This window comes from Cucumis sativus, chromosome 1, assembly GCF_000004075.3.
Source record: "Cucumis sativus cultivar 9930 chromosome 1, Cucumber_9930_V3, whole genome shotgun sequence".
Classification (NCBI taxonomy): domain Eukaryota; kingdom Viridiplantae; phylum Streptophyta; class Magnoliopsida; order Cucurbitales; family Cucurbitaceae; genus Cucumis; species Cucumis sativus.
Window position 1 is genome coordinate 13843642 of NC_026655.2, and position 16491 is coordinate 13860132.

At 34.4% G+C, this 16491-nt stretch overlaps 2 protein-coding genes across 2 annotated transcripts; both read right to left on the reverse strand.

The window, feature by feature from the left end:
- Positions 1–3821: 3821 nt before the first annotated feature.
- LOC101203182 (probable polyol transporter 6) lies at positions 3822–5943 on the reverse strand. Its single transcript, XM_004150008.3, has 2 exons — positions 5595–5943; positions 3822–5481 (listed from the first exon to the last, which is right to left on the reverse strand). Exons 1-2 carry the CDS (start codon positions 5761–5763, stop codon positions 4139–4141), a joined length of 1512 nt encoding a protein of 503 aa, XP_004150056.1. The 5' UTR covers positions 5764–5943; the 3' UTR covers positions 3822–4138.
- Positions 5944–6059: 116 nt separating this feature from the next.
- Positions 6060–8913, reverse strand: LOC101202949. Its single transcript, XM_004150007.3, has 5 exons — positions 8444–8913; positions 8334–8371; positions 7466–7736; positions 6889–7175; positions 6060–6694 (listed from the first exon to the last, which is right to left on the reverse strand). The coding sequence occupies exons 1-5, from the start codon at positions 8801–8803 to the stop codon at positions 6253–6255; spliced, it is 1398 nt and encodes a 465-aa protein (XP_004150055.2). The 5' UTR covers positions 8804–8913; the 3' UTR covers positions 6060–6252.
- Positions 8914–16491: the final 7578 nt, after the last annotated feature.

Genomic DNA, 16491 nt, shown 5'->3' on the forward strand with positions numbered 1-16491 from the left:
TTAACGAATGATGCTTACTCATAATTGGAAACTCCAACGAATCTAGTTGTTCCAAGATTTCTTATCCATTCATTACAACTAAAGGTGCCTTATGCTATACTTTTTCATCATCGAGCCTACTTCTACGTCAAACGTGGTTATCTGAAAGATAGCGTCAATGTCCCATGAAAGCTATTTTTTCTCTTATCCCAAACGACGATATATCATCCAATGCAAATGGGACATGCCTGATACCCCTTTGTACTCCACCCAAATAGATCACTACCGAAAAGTCGTTAATTTTCTACAATAAGGTTGCATACAACTGAAAATATTGATCTGTAAGACAATCATAAGTACCCACATCAAAAGCCCATAGATTTTTCAGTTCCTTGATCAATGGTTGTAGGTACACATCAATTTCTCTACCAATAGATTTTGGATCAGGAATGAACAATAACATGAAAAAAATGGACTCTTTCATGCATTTTCATGGGAAAAAATTGTAAGGAATTAACACCACAGTGGCATATACTCTACGAGATACTCATATGACCGAACGAATTGAATCCATATGAGCTAACCCCAAATAAACGTTCCATGGCTCTAAAGCAAAATCAGAAAATTCAGAATCAAAGTGCTTTCATCTCTCTGCATCAACTGGATGTCTCAACACATCTTCTGTTTCCACTTGTTTATTCTTATTGTCAATCCGTAAAACAACAAGAACGCGGGTGGTAGTGCAAATCAAACACGATTTACAATAAAAACCTTGAAACTAGTCTATCGCCTAGCTCAAACTCAACTCTTTTTAAACTACCAAGCGGAAAAAAATAACGCATCAAAAGTTAACTTAAACTTTTATTCAACAACAAGCGTTTTGACATTATTAAATGTAGGGGTGAAATCGGGTTAGGTTGGGAGACATTCTCAACCCAACCTATATTTTCGGGTTATTTGGGTTGGCAACCCGAATAACCCAAATTTAGTTTCCAACCTAAACCAACCCGTAAAATATGGGTTTGGTTGGGTTGGGTCGTATAGGTCTTTTTTTTTCTTTTGTTTCTATTTACATTTAAATCGGGTTATATAAGTTTGTTATATTTAAATTTTAAACATACATTAATTCAAAATTTCATACCATAAATTCAAGCTAAGCATTCACAAATTCAAAGTTATAAACACGAATAAATTCAAAATTACAAACAAAAATAAACTCAAAATTACAAACACAAATAAATTTAAAGTTCTTAAAATACATAAATTCAAAAATTACCCATAAATGTTCATGAAATTCATTTTTAATAATACATGAATAATAAAATTCAAGATACACCGCTGGGTTGAACCGAATTTCTCAACCCTCCAACCTGAAAAAATCATTTTTTTTTAACCCACTCAACCCTTATAATATAGGTTGGGTAGTCTAGGTTATTCAGGTTCAACCCGTATTCTTAGAAAGTAGCACAATATTTTTTGTGGAATTTTTTTCCTGATCTGTTAAACTAGCCCTGTACCGAGACTCACCACATGTCAGACATTGTTGTAAATTATTGAACTCATTCAAGAACAATACACAATCATACTTATAGGCATGAATAGCCTCGTATCCTAGACACAACTCATAAATTTTCATTTGACTTCATAGAATGAACTAGGAATATTGGTAGCACCCACTGGAAACACACGTTTTATTCAACCATTAAGAATATTCACATGCATCATCATAACCAAAAAGTTCAATGACAAAAATTTTGAACAGTTGAGGTATAGCCTACTTGGTTTAATAACTCCTTAAATACCATGTTTGTTCTATCTTATTCTAAATCTACCCCATTGTGAAATAACATTTCATTTCATAAAACTTCCTCCATCTCTTCTACATGTTCAATACCAGCTTGTAAATCATGCAACATACTCAACATTTCATTTTCTTAAGGAAGTAGATTATTGCTAGCTCCTTCATCAAAAGGATTACTACTACTCATTCCTTCATCAAATCTTTGCATACCTTTGTGCAAGTTCACGAGCTCTCCATGATACACCCAATCTATATAGGAGGAAGTTATTCCAGTGATTAAGAGATGTCACTTCACACTCTTTAATGAGTCCCAATTTGAATTCATACATTTCTTGCATGGACACCTTATTTGTCCCTAATTATTGATGTGATATTTTGCAAACTCTAAAAGTTGGGAAACTTCTTCTTTGTACTCAATAGAAAACATATCTCAAAGTTTATCCAATTCTTGTCCATCACGTTAAAAGCTCTAACACATAAATTAATTCAATGAATAAGTTATGTCCAATCTCCCATTAATTACACGCCATCTAACACCCCCAATCTCAAGTTTAATGAACATTCCTCCCAAATACGTCAGCCTTTTTAATTACAAGCTATCTAACGCATTTGAACACACCAATATCAAATTTAATGAACACCCCTCCAAAGTACATCAACATTTTTAATTATAGGCTATTTAACATTTTCAAAAATTGAAATTGAAATTGAAACTCATATTCAAATTGATATTAATATTCAAATTCAATTTCATATTCAAATTCAAATTAAATAACAATCTCGAATTCAATAAACACCCCTCCCACGATCTCAAATTCAATAAACACCCCCTCCCTCAAACAAAAATTCAATAAACAAACACCCTAAATTCAATATAACCACATAAATTTCAACAATAACAAATTCAATAATATTTCAAAATACTCAACTTAATCTTAAATTCTAAATCCTAAAACCAATTCAAATTTAGTACTAAAATCTAAAATTTCTTAACATACATTTGAATATAAATCCTAAAACCAATTCAAATTTAATACTAAAAATCTAAAAATACTTAACACGCATTTAAATCTAAATCCTAAAACCTATTCAAATTTAATATTAAAATATAAAAATACTTAACATACATTCGATTATAAATCCTAAAAACATACATTATATCATATACATTCAACCTGGATTGAGAGCGTGGTAGTGGCAGTCGGCGACAATAGAAGATGTTGGGCGGCGGTGTGAACGGCGAAAGACTCTCTACCTCTCTCTCGATTCTCCTTTCTTTTATTTCTAAGTGTTTTGTTCTGTGTTCCCAAACACAACAAATAGATTAGACAATCTCCGACGTTCTCGATAACGTCGGTAAAACATGTCTTCCCCGACGGCAAACATCGAAGAACCTTGAACCTTCCCTGATGATCCACTAACAGCATCAGGGAAAGATGACGTTTCAAATTTATTAGATAAATTTTCCCGACGTCAGGACGTGATCAATGCGACGTTGGTCAAAGGGGACCTAATTTCGACGTGCCTCTGCCACACGTCGAAAAAAGTTGACGTATTTAATAATTGTGTTCCACTTTCACATTGATCAAGAGGACTTGGAAGTCACTAAATTTGCTTGTAAAGGTTTTTCTTGGTACATCTCACTCACTTTATAAGTGAAAACTTGGGCAGTATTTTACTTCAAACTTCTCACAATTTTTTTAAAAAATACTATGATATATTTCCAAATTTAGGCCAAAACTTGCTGAATTTTTCAAATCTTCCCCAAATTTGACTATTTTTTTTTTTTGTATCAAACGTATATCAAATTGTTTACATAATTTCTTCACATCTTTAACCTAATTTATGCATTCTACAATTATATGAATTTTTAAATTTTCAAATAAATTTATTAATTGTGTTTTCTCCGAGTGGATCTAAAGTGTACTATGAAAAGAGTCCCCGATATTAATCAACACCTAGAAAACCCAAATATATAATCTTAATGTTAATTAGACTTAAAGATATATAACAGCAAGATTCTGTAGATCATAGACATAAATTTTGAAAAATTAAAACCTCGCTTAACATAGAAAAATAAGATTTTAAAGTAAATCTGGATAGTCAATCTCAATGGTATGTATTGAGAGAAACATGCTAGTTTCGAAAAAGAGAAAACTTGAGGAAGCTGTTTTTCATCACCTTTTTTGACACTAACACTCCTTCACATCATCTGTCATCACTCACTGCTACACCTCCGCGATGATTAACTCTGTCCATTGCAACACGTCACAAACTAGCACTACTTCACTCTACTGCTGGCTAAAAAAAAAAACTCAACATTGGTGGAAGAAAGGGAGGGGGTTAAAATTGTTGACATCAGGAGTTATTATTATCAGTTGTGCTATTAACCTTATCCTGAAATAAAACTTCCATTTCCTCCAAGCTTTTTCCTTTAGTCTCAGGCAAAAAAAAGTAAAAGAAAAGTGAAGCCACAGCCATTATTCCAGATAATACCAAAAACATACCCCCAAAAGTAATCTCCTTGGAAATAGTCAAAAATGTCATAGACACAATTCCACTCACCAATCTATTCACCGATATCGCCAAGCTCGAACCTTGAGCTCTCATTCTATTTGGAAATATCTCCGAAGAATAAACCCATGTAATCGGCCCAAGCCCAATTGAAAATAACGCCACGTCACAACATAATGCTATTACACTCACTGCTACTCCCCATCTCGGCCTTCCTTTTCCCTTTTTCGTTACTTTCGAGCCCAGCCCCAATAACGCTAGCGCCACCGTCATCCCAATTGACCCCAACAGCAACAGCGGCCGTCTTCCGAATCTGTCTAGATATACTGCTGACAACACAACGAAGCAGGTTTTTGTAATCCCCATTACCACGTTCACGCCGAACAGATGCCGTTTCTCGTGGATTCCAGCTGCTCGGAATACTTCCGGTGAGTAATACATTACGGCGTCGTTTCCTGATGCTTGCATGAAGAAGTTTATTCCTATGGCGGCTATTAACATTCTCCGGATTGGCTTTGTGGGCTTTATTAGTAATTCCTTCCAAACCCCTTGCCCGTGCCACCCGCTGCCTGCGGCGGCCGCGCCGGTTATTGATCTCAGTCTTTCTTCTGCTTCGATTTCGTTTGATGAGATTTTGAGTAACACTTCTTTGGCTTGTTCTGATTTGCCTTTCATGATGAGCCAACGTGGGGATTCGGGCATTGTGAGAACGCCTAATCCGACGGCTAGCGCTGGGATTCCGGCGAGTCCGAGCATGATTCTCCAGTTGATGTGTGGGGGAAGGCCGGATAAGGCGTAGTTGATGATGTAGCCGATTAGAATACCAAATGTGATGAAGATTTCCGGGAGGGAACTGAGGAGGCCGCGGGATGTGGACGGAGAGAGCTCTGCTATGTAGACTGGGGCCACCATTAGGGCGTAACCGACGCCGATGCCGGCGATCATTCGGCCGGCAAGGAGGAGAGGGTAAGATGGGGCGAGACCCATTAGTATAGCGCCGATTAGGAATGTTGTGGACGCGAGTAATGTTGTGTATCGGCGGCCGATTGAATCGGAGGTTCGGCCGGAGGCGAGTGAGCCGATTAGTGAGAGAATGTTTAACGATCCAACGAGGATTTCGACTTGTGTAGAAGAGATATTGAGATTCTCTTCGATGTAAAGCACAGCTCCACTCATTACTCCGATATCTTCAAGAATTGACCCAAAGTATCAGAAACCCAAAACGCAACAATAAAAATAAATAAATAAATAAATAAAAGGCAAAAGAGATGAATTAAATTAAAGAGAAGAAGAAACATACCGTAGCCTAACAAAATGGAGTTTGTGGAAGCCAATATAGAGCAAAATAAAGTGTATTTGTTGATCCCAAATCCCATGGATTGCATTTTGAACCTTTGGTCTTCCTCTTCAATGGCTTCCACTGCAGTGGCCTCCCTGTACAATGATTCGTTGCTTTCCTTCAGCGGCATTTTGTGAATATCAGTGGGCAGTTCTATTTCGATGCGCGAAAATAAAGCAGATAACAAGGATGTAAATGTAATTCCGATCTTTTTTTTTGGTAGGTGAGTGAGTATTTAGTTCTTGGAGGTTTTAGAGAATGCCCAAATCTGCTATGAATGGCATCATTTTAGGAACTAACTACACGTCGCCTCCTAGTTTCATACGACGTGCCACTTGAAAGATATTTTGTCGATTTTTTTTCTTGGAAGTTAGTATATAAATTAAGCATCAATTGCTATGGGTATGGCCAATTAAATATCTTTAATTAATCAATGTACAACTTAGAACATGCTTTCATTCAAAGCATAATAATTAGAAGTCCTAATTGTAAAATACATCGATATACAACATTGAATTATGTTCAACGTTCTTCACTGTTCTATTTTCTGAGTGGCCCATGAAACAATGGCCGCCGGTTGAATTATTTACAACGGCAAAGGATATGTATTTAATGTTTTTCACATCAGTTGTACATTATCAATATACTGATAGACTTCTAGTGCAACTTCGGATATCCAATTTGCAGCTGTGCCAAAAAAGAGTTCCCAGAACCAGAGGTCGACGGCTAGGACTGACGAGAATATTAGCAGTGCCAAGGTTTGATAACGGTTCAATGGCCAACCTGAGACATCAGCCAGAGCCTTGAGAAAGGGGAGAGAACTGCTGCCTAGTTTTCGCTTTGTAATTGACCATGCTGTTATCCACTTTACACGACACGGGATGAGATCGAACTCTTCTCGTAATCGCCTCCCCAAGTCGGGCATGTGGCCACCGCCATATAGTATGGCGATTCTGTTGTGCCCCTTATCGAGGGCGTCTCTAAGCGCTTCTGTTGCAGCTTTATTTCTCTCACCGATGATAACAGAACTCTCCTCCACCTCAGCAGTTACTTGAGTAAATCTTCACCAACAATGAATTACATCAGATCGATAAACAGTTGAACTAAGACTCACCCATTCAAGCATTTAGTGATTTCAATTCCAAACAGCCTCTAGATTTTAGCTTTGAAATAGAAATGAAGTGTTTGAATGAATTATAGTCCAAAGTTCCAAACTAACAAAGGAACTAACGTGCTAAAGAATTCGTATACGTACTCAGATGTTAGACGCTTTGCCAGAAAAACCTTCATCGCAGCACCTAAATCAAGCCTTGACAATGCTTCAAATTCTGGAAATTCTGATGCTTGACTTCCCCCATCTGCACATACACTTCCAATGATAAGAAGTCCAACGAGTGGCATAGGAAGCACACGAGATGCCCAGAGAAGCTTTGATTTCCAAGGTTCAAGATCTTCTGGTACTGTAGTTGGCTGAACCATAGCTTTGGTGGATCGTATAGTCATGTCTCTTGCAAATGTAAAGAAGTTTTCCCCTTTTTCTGTCTGTAACATGATACCATCAAATCTAGTGTTGAAATATCATCATATTACATCGACCTTCAGGTGACAAAGACAATCCAAAATTGTAAAAATGATTCGACTATTTGAAGTATATTCTGTCAATTCAACAATTTCCACTTCATAAATGATCATACATATACTAGTTAAGTGAAAAAATCAACCAGTGAATAAAAATGGCCATTTCCAATCACCTACATCTTGACATCTTTAAAAGTGTTTCTTTTAAATAACTTTCTTGCTCAATCGATTGTGTAAATAAGAGAGGAAATAACCTGAAGTATTCTGAAGGTTTCATAGTCTAAATCTGCATGGTACCAATTAGAAGCCTGGTAATCAAGGCAATCTAATTGGAAATCCAGCGTCAGAACACGAGCCATCTGCCGTTGAATGCAACCTAGAATATTAAGACCTCGTGACCGTGAACTTTTTAGTTTTTTCATAGCAGCTGGATTTTTTCTGTTTTCTAAGCTCTCCTTACTAGCCACCATCTCATACAGTATAGAGTCATAGGACTCGAGTTCTTTCTGTAGGGCCTTAAAATACCTATGCAAAATCAAAATGGATGCAACAGATAATATCAATGGAAAAGCCATGCAGTAAACCAACTAATATGCAAAATCAGAGTTAGCAATCATTATGAAAGGAAAATTGCCTTGAAACCTGTAGTTACACCCAATTCAAGCCCTGCATCAGTTAATTTAAAACTCAGACTACCCACATAGCAAGGAAAATAGTACAGGCTCATGAAAAGAGAGTTCATGTCAGTGCCCAGAACACATAAAATGACAGTTTATAAATTTGTAATGCTAGAAATCTGCTGTCTTTATTCAATAGAGGACTCTGCCTGCCATCTTCCAAAGCTAATTTTATCTTATCCCTTTGAATTTAATTGCAGATACAGAACAGTTTCTACAAAATGTAGCTCTTTCCTATTTCCTAATGAAACAGTTTCTCATATTGTTGCGGATCCCTTGTTGTGACATAAACATATATCTGGCCCCTTTCCTTCTCAACATCTAAACAACTCCAAAGAAAAATAAAATTCCACAAAAACTATATTTCCTAGACATGAATTTACAGCCAACAATTTACGAGCAGACAAACAGGAAAAACAGAAGATTATAAAATGAGTAGGCATACTCTTTGTCTGCAATATGAATTGTTGATACCAAATCAACCTGAAAAAGAGTAGAAACCCCATGTAAGAAATAAGAACACCGATTTGAAGAATTAGAACTTGGAGGCGAAACCTGAACAAATGGCTGGAGAATAGACCATGGAAACTTCTTTTTGTAACTAACAATAGCAGTCTGGAGCTCCGCAGAGGGTCCATCCCGTTTGAACCTCATGAAATCAGCAATTGAATTGTTCTGGAAAAAGGGGTCGGGGGAGGCATCGTCGCGTAATTGATTAGAAGCGGAAGAAGAGGAAGCAGGAATTTGGCACCGGAATAACCTAAAACTCTTGGGGAATCGGGAAGAATCTGAGAAGAAGGGAAATTTGGTGGGGATAGAAGAAGAAGAAGAAGAAGAAGAAGAAGAAGGTGAATCAGGTTTGAAAATGGAAGGAAAGGAAATGGGTAAGAGAAGTGAGAGTGAGTTAGAGACCATATCCTCTCTGGAGAGGAAGCAAGGAGAGGAAGAGAATTGTGAATGCAAAACCCAAAATCTGATAACGTTGGGTTGGGAACATACAACTGAAATGAATAATAACAATAATATATTCTCCTTTTTTACAACCACATTAATAATATATAACCTTTTCGCCTCTCGTAACTCACACCACTCTTTCCTCTTCCAATTATAACGAATGTTACGTTTCTTATACTTTCCTAGTTCCTCCATAATTGAACTCAAACTTCAAACCTTGGCAATCTATTCAATTTTTTGTTTGATTCAATTTACTCCATAAATTTTTAAATATACAAACCACTCTCTCCTTTCTTTTTGTTTTTGCTTTTAGGAAGTTAATCTTCGTAAGTAAAAAAAAAAAACATCAAAATGTTTACGAATGTGTAATAAAATCAAAAAGCTTACGAAACTAACCATTTTTTAAAAAATATTTCAACTTTCTCTTTCATTTTCATCTTTTTTCTTCTTCTTAGAAGTTTTGTGGCCCACAAATGTTGTTTTGTTCGGTTCTCTCCTTGATGGAATCACGTGGCAAAAAGAGAGTGTTTAAAGAAAGTTTCTTAAAGAATATTCTATAGCCACTAGGATTTTGTTTTTCTTCCTTGCTATTATTCTTTTTTTACCGGTGAAGATTTGTTGTTGGATTGGCCTTCTTTGTATGGTTGATTGGTTCTCTTTCAGCCGTGTGCGAAAAGTGAGAGTAGGGTTTTCTGTAGTTATTGTCATCTGAGAAAAGATAGCGAGTAAACTTGGTCGAAGTTCTTCTAATTGAGTTATTTTGTGGACCAACGTGTAAGTATCTTTTGATAATGTGATTAGTTGTTGGTTTTCTTTGATGTATGAGGTTAAAACTTCCTTAGCAGACGGATTATAGAAACACTAGTTACGTCTTGATGAAGGACGATTTTCAGAAGGAGGCTCTTGTGATTAACACCTTAATCTATTCATGAGTGAGTTGCATGATTAAGAAGGAGGATTTTCACTTTAAGAAGCATCGGTTATGCTGATGCAGCGATGCGTCGTAAAAACTCCATTATGTATCGGTGAAGGCTACACTGATGCAGAAAGGCACGTTGGTACCGGCAATGTGATTGGCGTGTCGTAAATCAGAACAAAACGTTGGCGGCATAAAAGTTTGGCTGACACATGATTCGTCGACAAAGTCAACACATCGACAATATGCTAATTTCGACGTAAGGTCAGAGCGTCGAAAAAAGTGTTTTACCAATTTTTGGTCAACGCGTCGACAATAAGGAATTACCAATGTTGTCGTGTACATCGGCTTAAAGCTAAGCCGACACGGTGCCGGCATAACTTGGAACGACGCCACATTGTTAGATGTCGCCATTGGCAACACCTCTTGTGCATTGGGAAAACCTTTTTACCAATTTCTTATTATTGAATTTTTTGTTATTGCTATTGGGATCGAAATCAATGTAAATTGACTGAAATTATAAAATAGGTCATATAAAATTAATAAAATATCAAATCGAATATATATTAAAATTAATTCAAATATAGAAAAATACACATGTTTGTAGGTAGAAAAATTACATGAATAACCTAAACTAAAAACTAATCTAATCGATGCGAATGCTGTCCCCCCATGTCTTCAAACCTACAATGACACGAAATAAAAGTTTTAAATATATATCAACCCAATAAAAAATGAAAGAGCATAAAAGTTGAAAATTACGTACATTAAAAAAAGAAATCAAGGTCCTCTCGCTGCCCGAGTGAGTTCTTCAATCATCTTCCTCATTTCTTCAATCTTTTGAGCATTTTCCTCGTGCCTCTGTCTACTTTCTTCCTCTACTTCCTGAGACGAGTTTTTAGCTCGGTAGCCTACTTGACGTGTATCTCTCGCTCGTGGGATGTAGAGGAAGAACTGTCAGTAATGTGTTAGGACTTTGGCATGGGGCTCTAACCAAGACCTTTTGAATAGCTCAGTCGTCTACTCAAAACTGCCTCGAATATCTTGTCCCCAGAGAGTGGTTCAGAACTCTCTAAGGTGAGTTGGGACTAGATGACCAACATTTGATTCAATAATAAATTTTTTATTGATTAAGTAAAATGTGTAATCAAAATGTATGTACAAAATAAGATAAAAGCATAACAAAAACGTACATGAGCATCTGCAGCCGCTGGCAAAATGAACTGGTCATCCTGAGCGTGTGTTTCCTTGAACAACTCCACTCGATCAATTGGATGATTCCATTTTTCAATGAGCTCGTGTGCTCGTTATATAAATGACTTGACGTCACTAGTGTGGTTGTATAGGGCTGCTTTACTCTAGCAGCCATATTCATCGTTGATTGCTCCTACATGCAAACAATCAAAATGTTACATGAAAAAAATGAACTACTGTTTGAGAACATTAAAAGTTCTAAATAACCTGAAATTATCGAGTAAGGTAGTGGTCGCATAGGAAGTGTCAATCTTCCATACGATTCTTCAATTTAGGGGTGGGTTGACACATGCATGTTCAGGATCACTGAATTTCTTGAAATGACGATGATTCTGCCCCCTGAACTCCTTTCAGGTGGTGAGCATTTGATGCTCAATGAACCGCTTAAGTGTTAGATCTGTGAAATCCAACATGAAAAATTGCTACAAAAGAAAAGTACACACGAATTAGGATTCTATATATATGCGTGTGATTTTAAGACTTACCTGTAAAGAGCCCTTCACGAGCTCGATATACTCTGGTGTAACGTCAGTCCACTTAAGAAAGAACTAGAAAAGTATCATGCATTACCACGCCAATGGTACAACTGAAACGAGGCGTAGGAGTACGAGTTGTTTGAGAGCCATCTAGGGAAACATAATAATTTTAATACATTTAAATCTTTCTATAACAATCAAAATCTCAATTTCAATAATTATTACCAACCTATACAATTTTATTTTACAATCTAATTTTACTTATTCATACAACAATTTATGTCGCCACGTGTCCGAGACGACGTGAGCGGTCGACGTCCTCAAAAGAGTTAGTTTTAAAAGAAAATAAGAGTAGTCACCAATCTTTTTTTATGGTGTGATTGGACACCGAAATAAAGTAAACAATTTAAAAAGAAATGGTCTGCGAAAAAATAGAGTTGAGTTCGGGAGTCATTTGTGTGTGGGGAAAATATTAGCACCCCACGACACCCATTTAGAAAAAACGGTGGCCAAATTTTAAATCTTGAATTGAAAATATTTTTTTATTTATTTTAAAACTAATGTCTTATTTCATACCTCATTACTCCAATATTTGAAGCAATTATCTCATAAAATAAGTGGAATAATATTCCATTAATTAAACTATATATTGAAGAAAATTTCTCACCTTAAAAAAATGAGAAAATATTACAATTTCTCAAAATCTATCATAGGCTAGTCTTGGAATGTAGATCTTTTTTAAAAAACATCAATTAAATTCTATTTTTGTCTTGTGATCACATCTTAGACTTTCAAAGATGTGATCCCTCACCCCAAGAATTCTAGTTAATCGGACTCCCAAATTTCCTAGATTTTATCATATAAATTTTTATAGCGAAATAGAAGTGAGTTATTAAAAAAATTGATTAGGGAAAACTTAAGAAATATAGATTTATATTTTAAACATTAAAAAAAAAAAATGATAGTTTTAAAGTAAAATTTTCTTAACGGTTAAAAAAGAAATTTAAGAAAGGTCTTCAAAATTAGGTCAATAGGAAATAATGTACAATGAAATCAAATATATTATACAACAAATTAAGCAAGTAAGATAAAATTTTATTTTTTAAAAAATATTGGGAATCGAATTTTGCACTCCCAAATAACCGATTCCCTCACCTCAAAAATTTTAAAATAACGGACTCTCATATATTTCTAATTTCATCGTCGAATTTTTTTTAGAATGATAAAATGTAAAGATAAATATGATATAAAAAAAGTTGATATAAAATACCATAGTAACATTGCAAAGTGTAAAAAATATTCATAAATTTAATACTACATGATAATAACTATTATACTACATGATAATAATTATTATGCATGCCACGAAAATAAGTTAAAATAAATAAATAAGAAAATAGAAACAATAGACAAGGAATATATATATATATATATATATATAAATAATAATAATAATAATAATAATAATAATATAATACACATAAATTAAAAATAATAAGTTATATATAGAAGTAATAGTAATAATAATAAGAAATTAAAAGAGAATAAAAAGTAGTATAAAAAAATATTAATAAAAGTATAGTAAAAATAATAAAAAACACTAATAAATATAAAGATAAGTACAGTAACAATAACAATAATATATGTTTTATATTATCAGAGAGAAGAAAATAAAGATCAAGATAAAAATAACAAAAATCTTATGTCTCTTTCTTTTTCTCTAAAAATAGAAATAAAAATAACAAAAAAAAATCATATGTCTCTTTCTTTCTTTAAAACTAGAGAGAAGAAAAGAAGACTAAAGGGGTTTTAAAAAAATAACAAAGAAAGTAAAATAAAACCAAAAAATAATAGAAAAATTCATATACGTTTCTTTTTCTTAAAAAAAGAGAAAAAAAATTCAAATCCCAAATAAAATTAATGGTCGATGAGGTGTGGATCCTTGCGAGTAAATTATACCCATTTGATTTGCTAACGAAATCTATTTCAACCATGGAATTTGATTTGCTAATGAAGAATAAAAAAAAAAGAAAAAAATAAAGATAATGAAATGAATTAGAAAACTCACATTTTTAAGAGATTCTCGCTAAATATTTTCTTCACTTACTCTAACTATTTTTTTCTAAGCCATTTTTCTCTTTCAAAGAATTCTTTGTTTAAAAAACTCCTCCAAAGAATTTTTTGTTTAAAAAAACTCTTCTTTTTTTTCAAATGACAAATGTCCTATTTATAGATCCAGGTGTACCATAAATTAGAAAAAAATAATCAAAATTTGATATTATATTAATAAAGTAAATTTCATTTTCTTAAAATAAATTAATTAAACTAAGTGAGATTTTTTTAAAAATAAATAAATTAATTAAATGGATATTAAAAGATTTTTTTTTTTGTTTAAAATTGATTTCACTGTCTATAATGACATCCACTCAAATGAAGTATTATCAATCTGTTTTTCCCGCAATGTGGAAACCATTAGATATTTCTATACCCTCTGGCAAGCCTCAAACGTTCAAGATGATTCCGCTTGCAATCCTTTGAGAATATCACACAGAATTAGTGAGATTCCAAAATCTTCATCCTTTGAGTCTTATTACTCTTTGCATGAAACTTCTTCCCATCCTCCTAGCTCTCCGACCAAGGTTTCAGGCAAGGGCACTTCTCCCGTCAAACCTTTTGTGGCTTCTCGTGCATCATCATCTCGACGCTCTAGGTTTAATGTTTTTGACTCTGCTTCTATTGAGATAATTGTTGTTGGTTCTGACTCCACTAGTGAAGACAATGTGGTTCTCTTTGATATTATGAAAAGGAAAGCATCTAACAATGTTTCTCTTCCCAAGAAGCCAAATTCTATAAAAATAAATAAATCTTTTGTCTCTCATCCCTCCAATGCCGATGATCTGTATGAAGCCTTGTTTGGCACTCATTCTTCACCACACCAGACGTCATCTAAGTGTCCATTTTTAAATACTTCTGCCCCTATCTTATCCAATGCTAAAAAATCTATTGATACCACTATTGAGGACTTGTTCATCGAATTTGGTTGGGACCCTAAGGTTTTAGACTTAGTGATGAGCACAACACTCCGGGAACTAAACAAATTGCTACCAAGTTAGTTTTTGGTTCCTCCCTTGGTCCTTTAAATTAAAGTTTCAGGCTCGTGTTCCTTCTCGTGGGTAAAAAGTTGTTACATGGAGTCTGGTCAACACAAGCTTCCTCAAAATGTACCTACTGTTTAAATTGATGGAATATCATTTCATTTTGAAGACTGTGTTCACAAGTGAAAGTAGGTTGTACAACGTCGTATTGCTGATAAGTCTAAAATTTTTAATCAACATTGTTCCAGTTATGTTGTGATTGATTTGATCTCCTCTATTGGACTTCTCTCTACTGTTACAGCTGTTGGTAACTTCTTTCCTAAACTTATTTGTGAGTTTGTTGTAAATCTTCTTGCTAACCTCAATAATCATGGAACGCTTGACTTTCACAAAGTTCATGTTCGTGGAAAATGTTTTAATTTGTCTCCTGCTCTTTTGAATTCATTTTTTAATATTGTTTTACCTACTGGTTTTTTCTGTCTTTTACCTTCTTTGGAGAACTTGCTTTAGAATTATCTGGTGGTTTTGCTCGCCATTGGTCGTCTAATGGTCAGTTTCCTGTGATGAAACTGAGTATTAAATATGTCATCCTTCACAAGATTGAGATTGCAAACCGGCACCTCACTTTCCATCAATCCACTATATCTACTATGTTAGTGTATCTGATCTATCAGATTGGAACCGGTGCCAAAGTTGATGTTGATGAGCTGGTTTTTCAGCATATTATGCGTCATGTTGATATGTTTGGGATAAATATTCTCATTTGCTTCCCTCGCCTCTTATGTGGCTTTCTATTATCTCAACACCCAAATATCATTTTTGAGTCGGATGTTGCAGGTCCTCCTCCAAAGTAACTGAAGCTAAGTTATAAACTCTTTCAAGGGTCTCATGTCTCGAATCCTCCTCCCTCTTTTAGACCCCTTCAGGTTGGTTTCTCTCCTTTAGCTTCCACAATGATCGTACCTTCTTTAGGCGTTCACTTGCCTCGGGAGTTAGCCATCCATCTTCTTCAACTGCTATCCGACGAGACTTGCTCCCTTAGTATTTCTATTCAATCTCATACCGATGCTATTGTTGCCTTAACAAGTTGTCGTGTTTCCATTTACTCAGTTATCTAGGCTATTCACAATCTTGACGAAGGATGATTTTCAGGGAGAGAGTCTTTTGATTAACACCTTGATCTATGAGTGAGTTTCATGATTGAGGAGGAGGATTTTGCATAATTAACGTTTATAGGTTTAATTTACAAAAACGAAAACAAAAAACAAGATAGTTACCAAACGAGACCTAAACTTTTAGTTCTTAGTTTTTTAGATTGGTTTCAATTGAGTTCCAATGTCTCAAAACATTGCACTATTGAGATTTGAGTTTTTTTTCAATTTGTTTCTTAGGTTTCAAAATTTACACTTTTAGCTCCTATTTTTCATTAACTATTCACTTTCAACATTTGGATTGATGTTTATTAACAAATAAACACTAACACCAAGAGGAATAGTGAATATTTATGAAAAATTAAAGTTAAAAGCATAAATCTTGAAACTTGGAGACCAAATGAAAACAAAATCTAAATCTCAAAACGTGAAATCGTAACATCATGAAACTGAAAGATTAAACTCAAACTAAAGTCTAAATTAAAGACTAAAAGTGTAACCTTTTAAATATTAAGACTAAATAAAGAGTAGAAACAAAATTTGGAGATAAAAATGTATTTTTTTTGAAGTGTTTAGTACAAAAAATATTTGGAACAAATATATTTAAGGGATAACTATGACAATAGCAAAATTTAGTATAATAAATCTGAAAAATATTAAGAATTTTGGCAAAACTGGTCGTTACATAATTTTTTGAATTTTTTTTACCTGTTTATATCCATTAAATAGGATAATACGTGTTTTAAGATACAATATA